Below are 19,269 nucleotides of genomic sequence, written 5' to 3' on the forward strand. Positions count from 1 at the left end.
TGCAAGAGTTTTAAGCATGTTTGTATTTTAAGTTAAAATATCTTTAATTATGTTGGCTTGTGTCCTCTATTAAGTCTATATCTCTGCTATCTGGCATTACATTTTAGGACACATGGCTTGGCCCCACAAAGTCCCATTTACAGATCCGGCCCTCCTAACAATATGAGTTTAACACCCCCGGCCGAGAGCTTCTTAAATGCACACCTACATCTGAATCAGAGCAGATAAGAGTAATCTAGAACAACAATATCTCTGGTTCCATCTTATTTCTACTACAAGCAATAGACTCGAGCTTTTCCATCACATTCATGAACCTGCTCCTTCGCCCAATCCTTTTTGCTTAATCCAGGTAGAATAGTTGTGGTACACTTTAAAGCTAGCCTACTACTTTTGTTCTAATAAAGGTATTGTGCTTTTGTCGCTATTTGCGTTTCTTTTCCTAATACACAAACCATGGTTACCTGCACTTCTCAATGTATGCTTGGATCACTACGAAGAATCTACTGTACAGTCAATAATGTTTCTAAAAAGAGATATTGATACATAAAGTCTTCTAACTCACCACTAAAACTCACTGAAGTGAGCACATGTGTGTAGAGAAACTAGGGCAACTCATAAAATATTTTCCCAATACCTCCAGACAAAGCTGAGTCATCCTAGGAACCTATTGCAATTCAAGTTATTTGCACTTAATATTCTGCTCACTGGTGACTCATTTCATGGGCAATAAAGGCATGACATAGAAAGAAATATATTCAACAAAAATGCATGACTGAAGAACAGCTTAAATCCTTGTTCAAACATGCAACCTGAAAAGAGTAAAGTTACTGATGTAAGTTTGGCTGAAGACTGAATGCAAAGTATCTCTGCTTTTCACTTAAAATGTATCCACCCTCAATAAATCCACTGGAATTTTCAGGTTACAAATCCACCCAGGATTGTGCAAGTATAGCAAGGCAGGATGAGGGACTGCTTGTAAACTGTATCTTAATGGAAACATTTCTTTTCCAAGGTACTGCTTTACTCTGGGCTCTTGGAATTGTCCTTGGCAACAATGCCTTTGCAAAACAAAAACTGGAAAACTCAACAGTGAACATGTTTAGGGAAAGGTACAAAATGCCATGTCATGGACACTGTTGTATTAATGCACTCAGTTCAAGCAAAAAATGTGATATATCTTATTGTATCAACTGCTATTTGTGTCAAGCGTACACAAAGCTTGAGTTACAAAATGCTTAATAGGGCAGAATGACATTCTCAGCTATATTAAGAATTAAAGCTCATATGTAGACACTTCAGCCACATAGTGGCATAACCACAATACCTTTAGCAAACTTGCATACCTCCCCTCCACATACCTGCCTGAAAATGGAAAACAGAAAGAAAAGTTGAGAGCAACCATTCCATTTCCATTCTGACACTGTTTACTTCCACTGTTCAGGAACATCAGTATGAAAATTTGCTATGTCAACTTATTTCACTTTTCTGCTGCAACAGGCCCTGAAGTGGCTTACAAAATCATTAGCGCAACAGAAAATTATGCTGTCATTAATACTGTCGAAAACAGTAACCAAAGTCAGACAGAAGTAAAATGCAATAAATAACTGATAAGAAGCAGATCACAGCCCATCAATATTAAACATTAATAAAGCCAGAGGCATAGCCTGGCATCTACAAGACAGCACATCATTAACAGGTGAAACTGCCTGCAGAGGAAGGATGTATGAATGCAGGTGTCTTCAACTTTTAAGAGCCACAGTCCAACTTTAAACCCAGACTTCAACACGGGATACATCTTTATTCCCACCCCCATTTTCTTTTTCCTTTACTATCTTTGACTTTCCACAGCTTTCCCCCCCTCCTGTAATCTAATAATGAGTCGGAAACAACTGGTGCTTGCCCAGGGGAACTACCTTTTTAACCTAATAAATATGTTCAATCATATCAGCTGCTGCCCAGAATTTTAGATCCCAGCATATTTCTAAATGGATTTCTCTTCTTTGTACTCTTGTGTATTCATTATTAGTCAATAGGAAATGGGGAAACTGAAATATGTGTTTTTTTATGGTGTACTCAGGAGGCAATCAATTAGTGTATCGTAATTCACACAGTGATGAACAGTTATGGGATCCACTTTATTAAAATCTTCTGTCCAATCAAACTTGCTCTATACATAAACTAGTATTTATTTATAGTAGCATGTCATGTCCAAGAAGTATACTATAAAATTTTTAGAAGAAAAGAAAACACACAATATACTATATAAAGACATGTTTATAAGAAGCATTAATGAAACACATAAATCTTGGAAGAAAGTAGCATTCTTATATGCCCTATATGGCCAAGGACCTGCCTACCTAAGGGACCGCCTCTCCCCATATATCCCCCAGAGAGCACTAAGATCCAGTTCTCAAAATCTGCTAACAATCCCTGGGCCAAGAGAGGCTAGACTGAAGACTACCAGGGAGCAAGCCTTCTCCGTAATGGCCCCTCGATGGTGGAACCATCTTCCAGAGATGATACGAGCCCTGCGGGACCTGAACCAATTCCGCAGGGCTTGCAAAACATTTCTTTTCCAGCTTGCCTTTGAAATAGAACCCGGCTAAACTGACGTGTAGTTACCTAGCCATCTTGTGGACATCATAACTTATAGTATTTATAGCACCTATTTTATCTATTTTATCTATTTTATTTAATTATTTATGTAACTGATTATATTTAAATTGTTGTGTATATTGTTTTATTTGAATCATGGAATGCCATGTCTGTAAGCCGCCCTGAGCCCGCCTTTGGCGGGGGAGGGCGGGATATAAAAATAAATTTATTATTATTATTATTATTCTAAAGTTTGGCATCAGTAAAAAGACAGGACTTTCATATTGGAATATTGTTCACAAGAAGAAAATTAGACATCTTAGATTAACAGATGCATTCTAAAGCCTGCTTTTCTTTCTTAGCGTTACAGAGATAACTACCCTACAGTTTTTCTCTCAGCATTATATGCTAGATCATTGTTTCCCATTTGCAGGGTCGGGACCCGGTACCAGGCCACGGAAGCCTCACTACTGTCAGGCTCTGTAACTCTATAATACTGAAATTATACAATACTAACCAAATGGACTTTTCTATACTAACCCTTAGCCTCTGTGATATTGTAGTTACCATACATATCAAAGGGAACGTTTGAAGTGTTAACTTTGTTTAGGTTGTGAAGAGAGCAAAGGAATGTGACCGTTAATAGATACCGCCGCTGGCCAGCATCTTCCCAGAGGCTAGAAGATAAGCAGAGGCTCTCGTGTGAAAGTTTGCACCTTCACTCCCTGTTGTTTTGAGAATAATGCCTTTGTTCAGATGTTGCTTTGATGTAGATTCAATAAGACACAGAAACACCCCTGCCAAGGTATTAGTCTCAATTTCTGTTTCAAGCTATGAGTTTCCAATAAAAGTATTACATTATTTCAAATGAATACAGCCTTGAGTCTCCATCGCCTGACAACTACCAGGTCACAAGAAAAACAAAAGCTAGCCCTGCCCCCAGCAAAGCATGACTTCTGCTCTGCTTCCTTCTTTCCCTCATCTCTGTGTTGTGCAGAGAAAAGCTAGCCTTGAAGACTGACACAGGCTGCAAAGCCTAAGCTCCATTTGGTTTCCTTCCTTCCCCCATCTATGTTGTGCAGAAGTTGGCCTGCCTCTCCTTCCTTCTCTCTCTCTCCCAGTGTTTGAGAAAAAAGCTGGTGTCCATTGGCACTTTAGATCCATGAAGTGTTCTTCAAGGTATGAGCTTTCATGTGCCTTGCAGTATGTTCTTTTGGGGAGATTTCTCGGGAGGCCTGGGCAGCAAAGAAGGGTGTGTGTGTGTTTTTCAGGTGGGAGGGGCGGGGAGTGGGCACTCCAATAGCTATTTTTTTACCAAACAACCCCTGGGCAGAATTATTGCTGGCTGGGGTCATCTGATGGCGAGTAAGGCTTTTTTCCCCTTTGTCCCCTCTTCTTTCTTTTTCTATCTGCAAGGAATGCTCTGTCTGTATTCTTGGTGCTGGGGGTGGGGGGAAGCAACAGTGGGAGGGCTTCTAGTGTCCTGGCCCCACTGGTGGACATTCTGCTGCTTCTTCGGCATTGTATGAGAGAATTTTGGACTGGATGGTTCACTGGTCTGATCCAACATGGCTTCTCTTTTGTTCTTTCTTTCCATGTCTTTCTTTTCCTTTCCTTCCATTTCATTTCATTAGGGGAGGGACGGTGGCTCAGTGGTAGAGCATCTGCTTGGGAAGCAGAAGGTCCCAGGTTCAATCCCTGGCATCTCCAAAAAAGGGTCCAGCCAAACAGGTGTGAAAAACCTCAGCTTGAGACCCTGGAGAGCCGCTGCCAGTCTGAGAAGACAATACTGACTTTGATGGACCAAGGGTCTGATTCAGTATAAGGCAGCTTCATATGTTCATTCTTTCCCTTTCTTTCCTTCCATTTTTACTGGATGAAACTTTTCTGTTCATCATACTATTGCTGCAGACATAGGAGCTCTGCCAATGAAAAATTGGCACCCCCAGTTGTAGCCAGCTGGCCTTTCTATGAGATTTCTGTGTGAGTGAGTGAGAGTGAGAGGTGTGGGGCAGAAAGAGATTATTGGAGATTACTGCTGTATATCTCAACAGCACTGGAAGTGATGGCACTATGAACGTGGCACCATTTTACTGGTCCTGCTTTTAACAGCTGTCTGACACCAAAATTAAACTCCTCCTGTAGATATTAAAAAGGATGAAAGAAGTTCACTGGCTAAATATCTGCACAACAGGTTGCTTTTAAAGGCATGGGAAACACAGTCAGTAAAAAGCTGCAAGCCCCTCATAAATATCCTTTTTGGGATAATTGCAGAAAAGCTTGTATGAACTTTATATAACTTGAAATTAATTCATTAATTGCAGTACAATTCTCTGCTACCTTTCACAGCAATTTCCCAGTGTTTCAGTCAAGGGAAAGTATGAAAAATAGCTGTCAAAAGATTTCCTTGAAACCAAGCAAGCTTGGTTGTAGCTTGAGGCAGTTTGGGAAACCCTGTGCTAGATCATAGGTACAACTTCCGTGCTGTCAAAAAGCCAAAGAAATCAGTGACATCATCCAAGAGCTATATTTCCAATGCAGTCTTATTAACTGTTTTCATGAATGGTCCACAAATGTTATACTACTCTGACAGCAACTGAAGGCATTTCATAGAAGTATTTCCTATAAAAGATCACTCAAGATTTATGTTGGACCATTTACTCATTAACCACATACAAAGAGAAAAATCTGCAGACATTATCATCTCTCAAGATATAAAAGTCTATCTGAAATATACGAGTCGCTATTAATAAGAGTTCACTTCCAAGGCTAACATTTGACATTTTAAGCAAAACTTAATCTACATATCTTTATCTAAATTTATCCACTTAGAAGACCACCATGCTCACCCTGGAACATGCCAATTTTAGGCTAACATAATACACAAATACATAAGAAGATGATGATATTGGATTTATATCCCACCCTCCACTCCGAATCTCAGAGCGGCTCACAATCTCCTTTATCTTCCTCCCCCACAAGAAACACCCTGTGAGGTGGGTGGGGCTGAGAGGACTCTCACAGCAGCTGCCCTTTCAAGGACAACCCCTGCAAGAGCTATGGCTGACCCAAGGCCATTCCAGCAAGCGCAAGTGGAGGAGTGCAGAATCAAACCCAGTTCTCCCAGATAAGAGTCCGCACATTTAGCCATTACACCAAACTGGCTCTAAATAAGATAAATGTCAAAATTCACATTAATGAAGCTTGGTAGTAGAATATTCTAAAATATGTATTATAACCTGGCAGAACAGACGATTTGATACTTACCATGAAGGAGCCTTGTCCTCTGAGGAAAGGAGTACACCACCCCATAAAGGGAGGCAAGAATTAATTTTCAGCTTCCTGTCTTCAGCCTTGTGGGAGTCACTCTCTCCAATTTGACAACTCTATCAGCAGTTGACACTAAGCTATTACCTCTACAGTAGCAGGGAAAAAAACAGAACAGCAGCAGAAGTATATACAAGGTGAGTGAACAAAGGCTAAAACAAGAAAAACTTGATTTACTGTCTGATGATGATTTCAGGAGGGACAAGATGTCCTCCTTTCCTCAGAGGAGAAGGACCCTTCACAGCAAGTATCCAATGGTCCATTCTCCCTCTGAGGCTGAGGACTTCTTGATAGGGACCTCCCAGAGCAGTATCTTCAAATATTGGGCAGGTTAGAGTCATCATCAATTATGATGCTCTGCAACACTCTTCTACTGAAGGCAGCACTGGCTTAACTATATGTGTTAATTCTGTAATGTTTGATGAAGGTAGATAGCGAAGACTAACCTGATGCTTTACAGTTTGTTTGTTTTTTAAGGTAGCATGCTTAACAAAGGTTGAGTTGGTGGCAGCACTCCGGATGGAATGAGCTGTAACCCCTGAAGGAACCAGACTATTATGGTCTTATTATGGTGGTATCAGAAGAAGTATGCATGCACACAAAAGCTTATACCTAGAATTAAACTTTGTTGGTCTTAAAGGAGCCACTGGACTCAAACTTTGTTCCATTATGGGCTTTGTAAGGCCTTGATGATGCAAGCCTTGATGGTGTTGCTTATGGCCAACCTGAACATTCTTTGGCCCTTGTTTGGAGGGGATATGGAGATAAAGATAGAACTTGTTTTCTAAAGAAGTTGGTTCGCTGTAGCTAATACTTTAGGGCTTTTCTAATGTCAAGAGTATGCCAAGTCTTTTCCTTTGGATGCTTAGGCTCTGGACAGAACAACAGTAGGCACAGTTCCTGGGACCCGTAGAATGCAGAATTAACTTTGGGGATAAATGTGGGATCAGGTCTAAGAATCACTTTGACTTTATGGAAGACACAAAGGTCATTTTTCACTGAAAGTGAACCTATTTCAGACAATCCGCTGGCTGAGCTGATGGCAACAAGGAATAGAATCTTCATTCTTAGCCATTTGATGGAGACATCCCAAAACTATTCAAATGGCGGTCTGGCGAGAGCTGAGAGGATGATGTGACGTTTCCTCACAGGAAATCTGTGATCTTGCAGTAGGTCCTTCAGAGCCATGCCTCAAATAAAACAGATGATGTGTGGATGACAAGAAATGTGTACTCCTTTGATACAGGGCAGAATGGTTGCTAAGGCAGCTATCTGCTATTTCAGTGTGAGTGCCTCCTTCTTGCAGGAATGTTAAAATTGAGGTGAGTGATGACTTGAATGGGTTAACCCCCTTTCTTCTGCATCATCATATGAGGCTTTCCAAGCCATATTACATATTCTGTTGCTGGATTATCTTCAGGATGCCAGTAGAGTCTCCTTCACATTAGGATTATATCCCAGTTATAGAAAGTACCTTTCAACCTCCAAGCTGTCAAGTGCATCCAAGGTGAGGTCAGATACCAGATGGTACCTTATTTTCAGGGCTTCTTTGTGGAGACTAGAAGATCTCGACTCCCCTTGCCTGTTGGTGAAAATGTCTGACATACTACCATATTTTTTTACTTTTTATTGAGGATTTTCCCAATAATAATGATGATGATATTGGATTTATATTCCGCCCTAGACTCTGAATCTCAGAGAGGTCACAATCTCCTTTACTATACCTGCCCCCCACAACAGACACCCTGTAAGGTAGGTGGGGCTGAGAGAGCTGTTACAGCAGCTGCCCTTTCAAGGAAAACTCCTACGAGAACTATGGCTGACCCAAGGCCATTCCAGCAGCTGCAAGTGCAGGAGTGGGGAATCCAACCTGGTTCTCCCAGATAAGAGTCCGGGCACTTAACCACTACACCAAACTGGCTCCCAACAAAAGGACAAAGCAGAAAGGAAGCAACAAAACAAACAATAAGAGAAAATGGAAATCAGACATAGCTTAAAGATTCCAAAATCTCAAAAAGTGTCTTGACAACAAAGCCAAATACAATCACTTGTTGCTACATTTACAATAAATACATAATCACTTACTCGTAACCAATCCACCAATTATCCTAGTTTTCTAAAATTTAAAGTTCTCTTTACTCATCAAATCCAGATCACCAATTCCCTTTTTTCATTTGCAAGTAGAAAGTCATTAAAGGGCTTCCAGTTAGCAATATAGGTATCTATCTATCTAGTAATGCTCATATAGCTATTGTCTTAAGCAGAAATTAAAATTAAAATAGAAAAGGCCTTAATGTTATTTCCCTGGTATTTAATTATTGCTCCTAAAAACTTTTGTCACTAAAAGGATAATATCATTTGTGTCTGATAGTAGCCATGTCACCTGGGTTCCCGCATCAAGCAATTCCATATTTTTACGTACAGGGGTGATTATATTAGCCTGCAACTTGTTGTATATAATCATATGCTCAATGATTTCTGCTTTGTCATATGAACATCTACATGCTATATTTGAGTATGGTACTTTATTATATCTACCCTCCAAAACCTTTATTATATCTAGCCTTTATTATATATCTACCCTCAGGTCACGAGAGGGGGAAGAAGAAGAGAACCAGGCACGATGGGGGATCTCCTAAGCCCCCTAGTAAGGTTAGAAGTGAGGCTCTGGCAGATATTCTCAAGTTCCTCTCACATAGCTTGCTTAATAAAAGACATAAGATCCAGAACAAACTGATATGGCCCAGAGGGTCTAACATTACCAAGGCTGGACTTACTGCTGAAACTGGTAGGACCTCCCACATTGGGTTGGTCATCTTACAGGGAGGCTGGATCGCACTCTGGCTGAATGCCTGGATGGAACTCAGTGGTGACCACTGCAGCCTCCAGGCAGCTCTCCTAAGAAGGGGCTCCTGCAGAGTAAATTGACTCAAAATGGCTGCCATTGTAAGCCATGAAGCCTGATCTGGTCACTGACCTGGCGAGCTTGCAGTGAGGGCGATTTCTCTTTAAGTGAGGCTTAACAGGACATTATTTACCAGATGATATTTTTAACCTCCATGCTGTGAACACAGCCCTGCTAGTTCAGCATCTTGGTCAACCAGATAGTTGGGAGAGCCAACAACAGAGCATAGAGGCCAAGGTCTTCCCCTAGTGTTGCCTCCTGATATTAGTACCTAGAGGTTCACTGTGTCCAGATGTTGAGGTTCCCTTTAGTTACAATGGCTAGTAGCCACTGACAGACCTGTCCTCCAAAAATTTGCCTAATAATCCCCTCTTAAATTTGACAATGCCTGTGGTCATCACTACATTCCCTGGCAGCAACTTTCACATCTTAATCACTTATTGTGTAAAAAAATATTGAACAGATTCAGCTGCCCATGTCTACACATTACACCTCTATTAAAGGGGCAGAACATTTTTTCTTTAGGCCAGTTACCAATCCTACTGATATCATCTATCAGAATATCTAGGTATGGAAGCCTGCCTTACAATTCCAACAGGAAGCCATGAGTACTTTTTGCTTGAATACAAGCACCGTTTATTCCACATTACTTTCCTAAGTTAATTTCTCCCTTTTAGACATATACAGAATGCCAATGTCACAATATTTTCTCTTTACAGCTTACAGCACTACATACAGTGTTATCACTATCAAGACACCATCCTGAAACCAGTACAAGTTAGCTGCTGCATGAAAAGACTGCACTTGCACAAAGACAATACCACTCTGCAGATGACAATATGATCTTGAGTTTCTCCATAGTCCAATACATAGTTACCAGCGTAGCATAGTTACCTCTTTCCACATGTTGCATCCATGATATTTCAGCAGTACTATAAATGGGAGCCATATTCACAGGGCAAATTAAGTGATTCCTTCCTATGCCAATGTCACTGGTTCCAAGGGAACTACCATAATATATAACATATATTTGAAGCCATTGCCACAAACATTAACTTTTCTAAGCTAATTCTACAACCTCTTCCACAGCACAATGCAGAACCACAGCCTGATCTCAAATATGTACAGAGGAATGCCCCACTTCTTGATAACCCTCTACAGTCTTAAATAACCAGGCAGCTCAGCATTAGTTCCAAACATGCACAACACATTAGTAATTAGGGATGCGCATAGTCCAGAAAAAAAGACTGTGGAGAATCAAGGTCCATGGGGTTTATGGACCCCCAGACCACAAGCCTCCACATTCTATGGACTGGATTATGGTCTGTTTGATCCATACAAAAGCATTTAAAATTTAAATGGCCTTTGTGCAAAGCCACATACAAGCAAAGGAAAGCAACTTCACCCACTTCCAGGTGAGTGAAGGCAAATAGCAACTTCACCCATTTCCAGGTGAGTGAAGTCATGGGTTGGCCTTCACTTGCATACCACACAGCTTTACAGAAGCCATTAAAATTAAATGACCTTTGTGCAAAGCTGAGTGGCACTCATTCTTATGCTGCATGGCTTTGCAACAGCCATTTAAAGGGAACATGTTCCCTTTAAGTGGTTTTTGCAAGTCTCACCAACAGTGACTTTACAAAGCTCCTGGGAGGATCATGGGAAGTCTTTGTAGGTGGGATGGCATGGACAGGGCTCATGGACTATGAACTCGGAAAATTATCTGTGGAAAAATTAGGTCTGTGGTCTGGTCTCATCCCTATTACTAACAATAGATGGGATGGCATGGTCAGGGTGGGATGTAGGTGGGATGGCATAGTCAGGGCTCATGGACTATGAACTGGGAAAAAAATTTGCGGAAAAATTCGGTCTGCGGTCTGGTCTCAGCCCTATTACTAACAAGATGCATTATTAAAAACCCAAATTTAACGTACTACTTTAACTATAGCCAGTTTGGTGTAGTGGTTAAGTGTGCGGACTCTTATCTGGGAGAACTGGGTTTGATTCCTCACTCCTCCACTTGCAGCTGCTGGAATGCCCTTGGGTCAGCCATAGCTCTCGCAGGAGTTGTCCTTGAAAGGGCAGCTGCTGGAAGAGCCTTCTCAGCCCCACCTACCTCTCAGTGTGTCTGTTGTGGGGGGAGAAGATACAGGAGAATGTAAGCTGCTCTGAGTCTGATTCAGAGAGAAGGGCGGGGTATAAATCTGCAGTCTTCTTCTATATATATATTTTAGCAGGAACTTGATACATCAGAAAGAAAGAGGTCTTCCATGGTAGTACAGCAATATTACAGAATTATGGTTAGGTACTAAAGGGCTGCAAAGGGAAGAGATGTAGCTACCCCAGCTGTAAATGCCTCCCACTTTCATACATAATACATGATTTTGTCACATGGCTGAGCCCAAAATGATGATATCAGCCATGAAGAGATGGTGTAAACTGGACATTGTTCATCAAAAGTTAACACGGAAATTTGGTTCCCAGTTGCCTCACAAAGATGAGAAGGAGCTGTGACTCAGTGGTACAGGGCACGTTTTGCATGAAGAAGATTCCATGTTTGATGCCTTAAAGGAGGATCAGATAGCCACTGAAGTGAAAGACTTCTACCTGACATCCCAGTCAGCTGCTATTAGGTAGACTGAGCTGAACAGATTATCTACAGCAGTTTCATGGGGTTATAGATATTGAAAGAGCAAACAGATTTAGTAAAGCTCTTATAAACTTGGCAATTAAATTAATCTTTTATGATTTGAAATTATTTTGCTTTTGAACACCTACAGTAAAGATCTTGTACAGGAAGGCATAACTAAAAGCAACTTTTCTTTTTTTAAGAGAAGGGCCACACAATGCGATAAGAGTGCTTAGTGTTGGACAAGGATCTGGGAAAACCAGATTCAAATCCCCTCTGCCATGGATGCTTGCTGGGTGACTTTGGGCCACACACACAGTTAGCCCAATTTACCTAACAGGGATTTTTGAGAATAAAATGGAGAAGCAAAGAATACTGTGTAAGACACTTTCAGTCCCTGGGTTTAAAAAAAAAAGGAGGGGGCAGGATACAAGAAGTAAATAAACCAACCATGCCATGCCTAAATAATGGTCTTCATTATAATTTGTATTATGGGACACAATACTTCATTAATTTTTTTTTAAATTGAAATATGAAGTCTTCTACGTTTTTTGCCACATTCTTTCCCCCCGTATCAGGTCATCTATCGGCATTCACTGGAATTGCGCACAGCATATTTTCTCTGTGTATTTTAAGTATCATCCATCCATGTCATTTTGCTGAGATAGAAAAAGAAATTAATCTCTGATTTCATCAGAGATTATAATCTCTAATCTCACTCCAGCCTCTGCTTCACCCCCCAGAACATTTAGAATGATATGAGGTCAAAGTCAAGAGGACATTATTCCTATACATAGCATATCACTTAAGCTCCCAGTAGTATGTGAGAGCTGAAGAGCTATTACTGGGCTTGCTAGAAATATATTGCAGTTTCGCTTTACTACTTCCAAGCATCACCACACAACGCCATCATCAAAACACAGAATTCTCACCACACACTGCTAATATCAGTGTATTAGAATAAAATACTGTCCTCAACAAATGAGCAAAGCCCTATCAGATGTCCGAGAGCCAATGTAGAGGTCAGCACCAAGCAAGAATCTGATAGACCCAAGTTGAAAGCTCACAGGGAGACCTTGAGTCAGTTACCTTCCCTCAGCCTCACCTACCTCACAGGATTGTCGCTATAAAGGTAAAATGGAATAGGGAGAATCCTATATATTTTAAAAAATGGTAGTGGAGCTTTCCAGCTCTCCCACTGGCTGTGGGTGTGCACTCCATCAACCTTTGGCCTGTCAACCACCACTCAAGGTCTGTTGCGTTCCATTGGCTGAGGACTGAGGCACTGCTTTGCAGGAGAGAAAGAAAGCCTCCCCTTGATTGGCTGATGGAAAAAGGGAAACTGCCACAGAAAGCCTTACCTCAACTGGCACTGCTTCACAGCGGAGATAAAGAAAGCCTTCCGTCAATTCGCTGAGTGCAGCTGGCTTGGATGGGAGACCAAGAGAAAAGCTGAATGGGTGGGGTGAGTAAGCAGAGCCACCTGGGTCTTCCGGGTGAGTGTGTAAAAGGAAGAGACGCAGCAGAGTCCCTCTGTTTGTTTGGAGGAAAACTCCACCCCCTAGCCTGCTCTGCTTTTGTTTTCCTGTTAGTCTAAAGAAGTTGGTTGAAATATAGCAGATGGTTACATTTAGAAGCTTCAGTGAATCAAATGCCCCAGTGAGATCACAAAAGTGTGTATTCAGTTTCATTTGGTGGAAATGCAGCCAGCTTGGTTGGAATAACAAGAGGAAAGCTGAATGAGTGAGGTGAGTAAGCAGAGGCACCTGGGTCTTCCTGGTTAGTGTGTAAAAGGAAGAAAAGCAGCAGGGTCCCTCTGTTTGTTTGGAGGAAAATTCCACCCCCCAGGCTGCTCTGCTTTTGTTTTCCGTTTAGTCTGAAGAAGTTGGTTGAAATACAGCAAATACATTCAGCAGCTCCAGTGACTTGATTGCCCTAGTGAGATAACAAAAACGTGCACACATGTTCAGTTTCATTTAGTGGAAGTGCATCCAGCTGCTGGGGAACAAGGAAATGAAGAATGTATTCAGGGGAAAGGCACTGCTGTATTTTTATTTCTGTTTTGGAGGGAAATGGGAAAGTCTCCCAGCTCTATCCCAAAGTCCCCAGGCATTTTCTTAGTTGTACTTGACAACCCTCAACTCTAAGTTGGACCTGCCTTGGTTCTGTCAGTAGAAGATGAAGGGAGGAAGCCCTTTCCAGGCCTATTTTGGCCTTTGAGAGAGAGCTCATAAGGGTCAGTCCTGACTAGGGTTGCTAGCTCCAGGTAGGGAAATTCCTAGAGATTTTGTGGTGGAGCCTATGGAAGTCAGACTTTGGGGAGGGGAGAGGCCTCACTAAAAATAATGCCATAGAGGCCACCCTCCAAAGCACTTATTGTCTCCAGGGGGAAATAGATCTGTTGTCTGGAGTTAAGTTGTGATATCAGGAGATCTTCAGCCTCCACCTGGAGGTTTTCTACCCTATGCCTGGCTGGGTGACTTGATGTCATCTGACTGGCATGACTTAACTAGACCTGGTTGCTTGCTACTGTTCAGCAGCAGACCTCCATGACAGCCACTATGATGTGGCAGTCAGCACTTCAGAGCACGGTCTGCCAGACCCAGATTCATACTGTGGAAGCTGACTGGGTGATTTCAGACCACTTACAGACTTTCAGTCTAACCTACTTCACAGGGGTGTTGTGAAGATCAAAATGGGGATAGAAAAATGATGTAAACTGCTTTGGTCCCCACTGCAGAGGAAGACTGTTCTTTTTCAAGGCAGAGGTTGCACAGAGGTTGGAGGAGATGCAAAGCTAAAGACGGAGGGATAGATAAAGGCTGGTGGTTGGCTGAGAAGGAGAGAGGGTTGCCAAATCCAGGTTAGGAAAACCCTGGAGATTTGAGATGTGGAGCCTGGAGAAGGTGGAGTTTGAGGAGTGGGACCTCAGATAGGTACAATGCCATAGACTTCAACCTCCAAACCAGCCATTTCCTCCTGGGGAACTATTGCTGCCAATCTCCAAATGAGGCCTGGAGATCACTCAGAATTACACCTGCTCTCCGGATGGACAGATATCAGTTCCTCTGGAGCAAATGGCACACTCTGAGTCATTATACCCTGCTTAGGTCACACACACCTCATGGTAGCAAGTATGACGTAGGAACTGGCACTTCAGAACAGGATCTGCCAGAGTCAGCTTCTTGCTGTGGAAACTGACTGGGTAATTTCGGACCAATGACAGACTTTCTCAGCCTAACCTGCCTCACGGGTTGCTGTGAAGATCAAAAGGGGGAGAGGAGAATGATGTAAGCTGTTTGATTCCCAGTGGAGAAAGACTATATTTTTTCTATGTAGAGGCTGCATAGAAGGGGGAGGAAATAGAAAGCAATCTACCCCCATCTCTTTTGCCCCAACCCTTCTTTCTCAATCTACCCCCCTTCTTTGGTCCCCACGGTGGAGAAAGACTGTATTTTTCCTAGGTAGAGGCTGCAGAGAAGGAGGAGGAAATAGAAAGCAATTTACCCCCATCTCTTTTGCCCCAACTCTTCTTTCTCAATCTACCCCCCTTCTTTGATAAACTAACCCCTTTCCTTTCCCAACAGCACCCCTCCACTAACACCACAATACTCGCCCACAGCAAATTTCTAGCGCCCATTGTATTTTTCTCCACAACAGACCTTATTACTAGTGATGTTATAAGTTGCTTTGCGTCTTCATTGCAGAGAAATGTGGAGGATGAATATCTACATAAATAATGTTGGTGCATCAGAAAACTTTACATAAAAACTGAAAAAAACAAAGCAAACTGCATATGCAGTTAACACTCTACTTTGGTATATACACCACTTAGCTATTAACTAGAACCAGTACCTAGATTTTTTTAAAAAACATAAGAAGCTGTTATACAGTATGCATTAAACGCATGATAAAAGATGACACCATTTCTTCAGATGTCACCTATATCATGTGCATATACCACTTAATTATAACCTGATTCAGTAGCACTAATTATCAGGACTAAAATCCTAACAGGTAAAAAAGGAGCACATAATTGGAAAATAATTTTTAACATTTTCCCCATCTCAGTATAACTGCTCATGAGATGAGAACTTAGTTTTAAGACATGTACAGACAACAATATGTTGTGCTTTCAAAATAAACAGAATATGCTTATTCTACTTTCTACTGCAAGTTTTAAATCTAATAACCAGCATGATTTCTGCTGTAGCACTATTATTCTACTCCTTGTATATTTCCTCTAACAGCTCTGTTATTTACCCACTGAGTGAATATGCTTAATACACTGATGTTAAATTTCTGGTATTATATCCATTAACAACTATATATAATTCTGTAATGTATATAACTCTGTAATGTAAAAGAATCAAAAGTTACAAAAAAAGCCAGAAATATCAAAATATTGTACATCAGCATATTTCCCAGAATTGTATGAAACTGTCATTTTATTAAACAGGAAACAAAATTGAGCTTGGGTATTACTGTGAAAGCACATTTTAAGACTGACCAAGCACACTATGACAAAATGTATATCTTTTTAAAATAAATAAATACAAGAAAATATTTTTACACACTTTAAGAGTTTTAAAACTTGGAAGATAAGAGATCTAGAGAAGTCAACCTCCCTGATAAACTTTCTCTTGGAACCATGACACAATCACTCCATTGATCTGCTGACAAATCCAAGCTCCAGCCTGGATTTGGCAACTAATATAACCCCCAATGATGTCACTTTTTGCATTTTCTGAGCTCTAAAACTGTTAACTGTACTGACTCACTTATATGGTGTTGACTCATTATTCTACCATTTCCAGACACCACAAACATCAAGTAATAACCTATTTTATATGAAAGTACCATAATCCATTCTGACTCAGATGATATAGCATACTCAAGTATTTAACTGCACAGTAGACACTCTTCTCCCTCTGATAGGACAACAGTTACCCCCATGTCCTAACCGAAACTTTACAGTCACATATGAAGCCAGCACAAATTGCTGAATTACTGATCTAAAACCCAGCATTGTTTCCTGAGCTTGGCAGGAGCTATCCAAAGGATCTTTCACAGCACTGCTACCCAGGATCTTTTTTAGCTAGAGATGCCAGGGATTAAGCCTAGAACTTTCTTTATATAAATCATGAACCCTACCATTGAGCCATGGCGACCTAAATCAGTGTTACTAATGCCATCAAGTCAGCCTGAGTAAAGCTATAAAGCGGCATAATTAGTCTATTAAAAAGAAAGATAGCTCATTTGGCTAAATTTTATTTTATTAGCTAAAAATATACTCCTAGGTGAATACAAATTTAACAGCAAAACTAGTAAAGAATCATACTCAAGCATAAATGAATTGTTCTAATAAGCCTTCTTTATAACTTATTTCCTCAACCAAGTCTGAACAGTTTCTTCATGTGGTCTAATCTTTAAAATACAGCTCTCCCAGGTGGTTTATTATTCCTCATATGCAGTGGTCTATACAGGTAAACCTATACAGGACAAACAAACAACAAATAAGGAGAAAGCATTGCTTGCATGTTTGCATTTTAAGGAAGTAACACAAAACAGGGAGTGAACCTTCATCTATCACTCTCAAACTATTTTCCATTGCATCACAACTTTCAAGTTACATTTGTATACTGTCTGCTTCAAGACTGCAAACTTTTCAAAGGGTTCTATCCAATAAGGGCTGAAGTTCACACAATTCTAAATTTAAAAATGTTATTCAGAACTGTTGTCAATTGTTGTAAACATGCAAAACATTTAATTCCATACTGACAATCCTCTGTGAATACTTTTCACTTTAAGGAGCAAATTATAACTATAATACGGCTGTGACTCTTAACTTTTAAGCAGACTTCAGAGACAACTTGCTTTTGTTAATGTTAATGTTTTTATTGTATTTTATTGTTTTATTATATGTTGTACTCTGCCATGAGCCCTACGGGGAATGGGCGGAATAGAAATTTACTAAAATAAAATAAAAATAAATAAAACATTCTCTCCAAAACCTCAGGAGATTTTGAAATTAAAGGTGAAACCACATAAGGGGAAAAGCTATAAACATGATCTCAAACAGTTTCTAAGCTACAAAATTCTCTTAACCAGTTCCCTAAGAGACTGTAGTAGAAGTTTGCACTCTTACTTATGGAACTATTTTACTAAGAATTACAATAATCCTCAGATTCACAAATCAAATCTCCTTTACCACTCTTTTTTTATCTCTTCCACCACCAACTTTTACTCTGGCTAACCTAAAAACTCTTAAATTGTGACCATATATGGACTAATGACATCCCAGCCTACTGCTTTGGAATATTTAGCCATCGGTTTTTCGAAAAGGGCAGTTTTAAACTCCCTCCCTGTCTGCAAAACACATCGGAAGTGGTGATGGGACGGCAACTTCAGCCCCTGCTCCTCCTGCCGCGCTTTCTAGTGCGGATGCGGGTGCCATGTGCCTGAACACAATGCTTGAGGGAGCGGGAAGGCGGCCTGACAGTGCGATCGGCCATTGTCAAGGCCTTCCCTTCCGTCCCTGTAAACCCCTACCTAGAAGGCCTCCTGTCTCACGCTGCCGCCTACTTCCCTCTTCCTGCCCACGTTTCCCTTTCCAAAGGACCTCCATACGGCCGGAGATTCATTCCCGGCCTTCCACCTCAGCGGACGCCTGCCTATAAACGGAGAGTCACACGCACCGCACCGCCACCTGCCCCAGACAACAGCACTTGCCCTTTCCTCTCCCACCCTGCGCTCTTTTCAAGCCTGGAGGTGACCTCCCTTGTCGCCTTCATGCTGCTCCCCTCACAAGACTCAAACCACACGTGTGTCGCCCCCCCCCCCCAAGCTGCCGCCGAACCCCACGGCCAAGAGCTGCCTCCCCGATCCCTGGCCCAGGTTTAGGGCCGGCTATCGCAACCAGCGCCCGGCCCTGTAATAGGGGCTGTACCGGGTACTGTACTGCCGGCCCAGGCCGAGCCGGCCCAGGCTGGGCCGCGCAGCCGCCTTCGCCCTCACCTCGTTGAGCTGCCTCTCGGCTGCCTCCCGCAGCGCCGGATCCATTGTGCCCCGCAGGGCCTCGATGATGGTGTTGGGGTCCATGGCCGGGGGTCAGGGCAGGCTCGGCTAGGCTACGCGGACGAGGGCAGAGGCAGCAGCGCCGCAAGATGCGCACATGGACCCGCCGTTCCACAGCGGCAGCCAGCGGCGCGAAAGGAGGAGAGACGCGCCAAGGCCCCGGATAGAGCTGCTCTTCGCCGCCAGTGGGAGGCCGCCGTCTTCCGCTGTGCTCTTGCCGCCGCTGAGTGGCATCACGGGATTTGTAGTTCATCTCAAAGGAGGGAGAGCGGGAAAGAGCCACAGAGGCCTGCGTTCCGGCCCGTAGTGATACAGGTGGAGTTTATGGTGTTCCTTACTTGGCGTTGGTTAGCCACCATATGTGTAGGAAAGAGAACAAAACTTATTTACAGGAAGAGAAGAAAGCATATATCACAGGGTTGAGCACTTTGTGTCTACTAAGATTGCCAGGAACCATCTGGCTACCAGCTGGGAAAGGTTGCCGGCTCCAGGTTCGGAAACTCCTGGAAGTTTGGGGATGAAGCCTGGGGAGGAGAGGGACCTCAGTGGGGTGCAATTAGGGATACAGCAGAAAAAAGTCACACGGACAGGAGACCAGGAAAAAGGCAACAGCTTCCTGCACTATATGTCTCTTATTCAAATGTTCTTTCTTGCAGTACCAGTAAAGAATACTTTCACCAGAAAAATTTGTAAATCGGCAATTGTTGGAGTGAGTGTGATGAGAATTAGAACTAAG

The 19,269-nt window shown here is 42.1% G+C and overlaps 1 protein-coding gene across 2 annotated transcripts in view; it reads right to left on the reverse strand.

The window, feature by feature from the left end:
• The window catches only part of IPO7 (importin 7), a 78,693-nt gene extending 59,944 nt beyond the window's left edge, over nucleotides 1–18,749 (reverse strand). The window contains exon 1 of one of the 2 annotated variants that reach the window (XM_060263045.1): nucleotides 18,474–18,749. In XM_060263045.1, coding sequence (XP_060119028.1) covers nucleotides 18,474–18,557 — 84 coding nt within the window. In that variant the 5' untranslated portion in view covers nucleotides 18,558–18,749. The remainder of the gene's footprint in view (nucleotides 1–18,473) is intronic. The other variant, XM_060263046.1, reaches the window with a different exon arrangement.
• Nucleotides 18,750–19,269: the final 520 nt, after the last annotated feature.

This window comes from Heteronotia binoei, chromosome 21 (genome assembly GCF_032191835.1).
Source record: "Heteronotia binoei isolate CCM8104 ecotype False Entrance Well chromosome 21, APGP_CSIRO_Hbin_v1, whole genome shotgun sequence".
Lineage (NCBI taxonomy): Eukaryota > Metazoa > Chordata > Lepidosauria > Squamata > Gekkonidae > Heteronotia > Heteronotia binoei.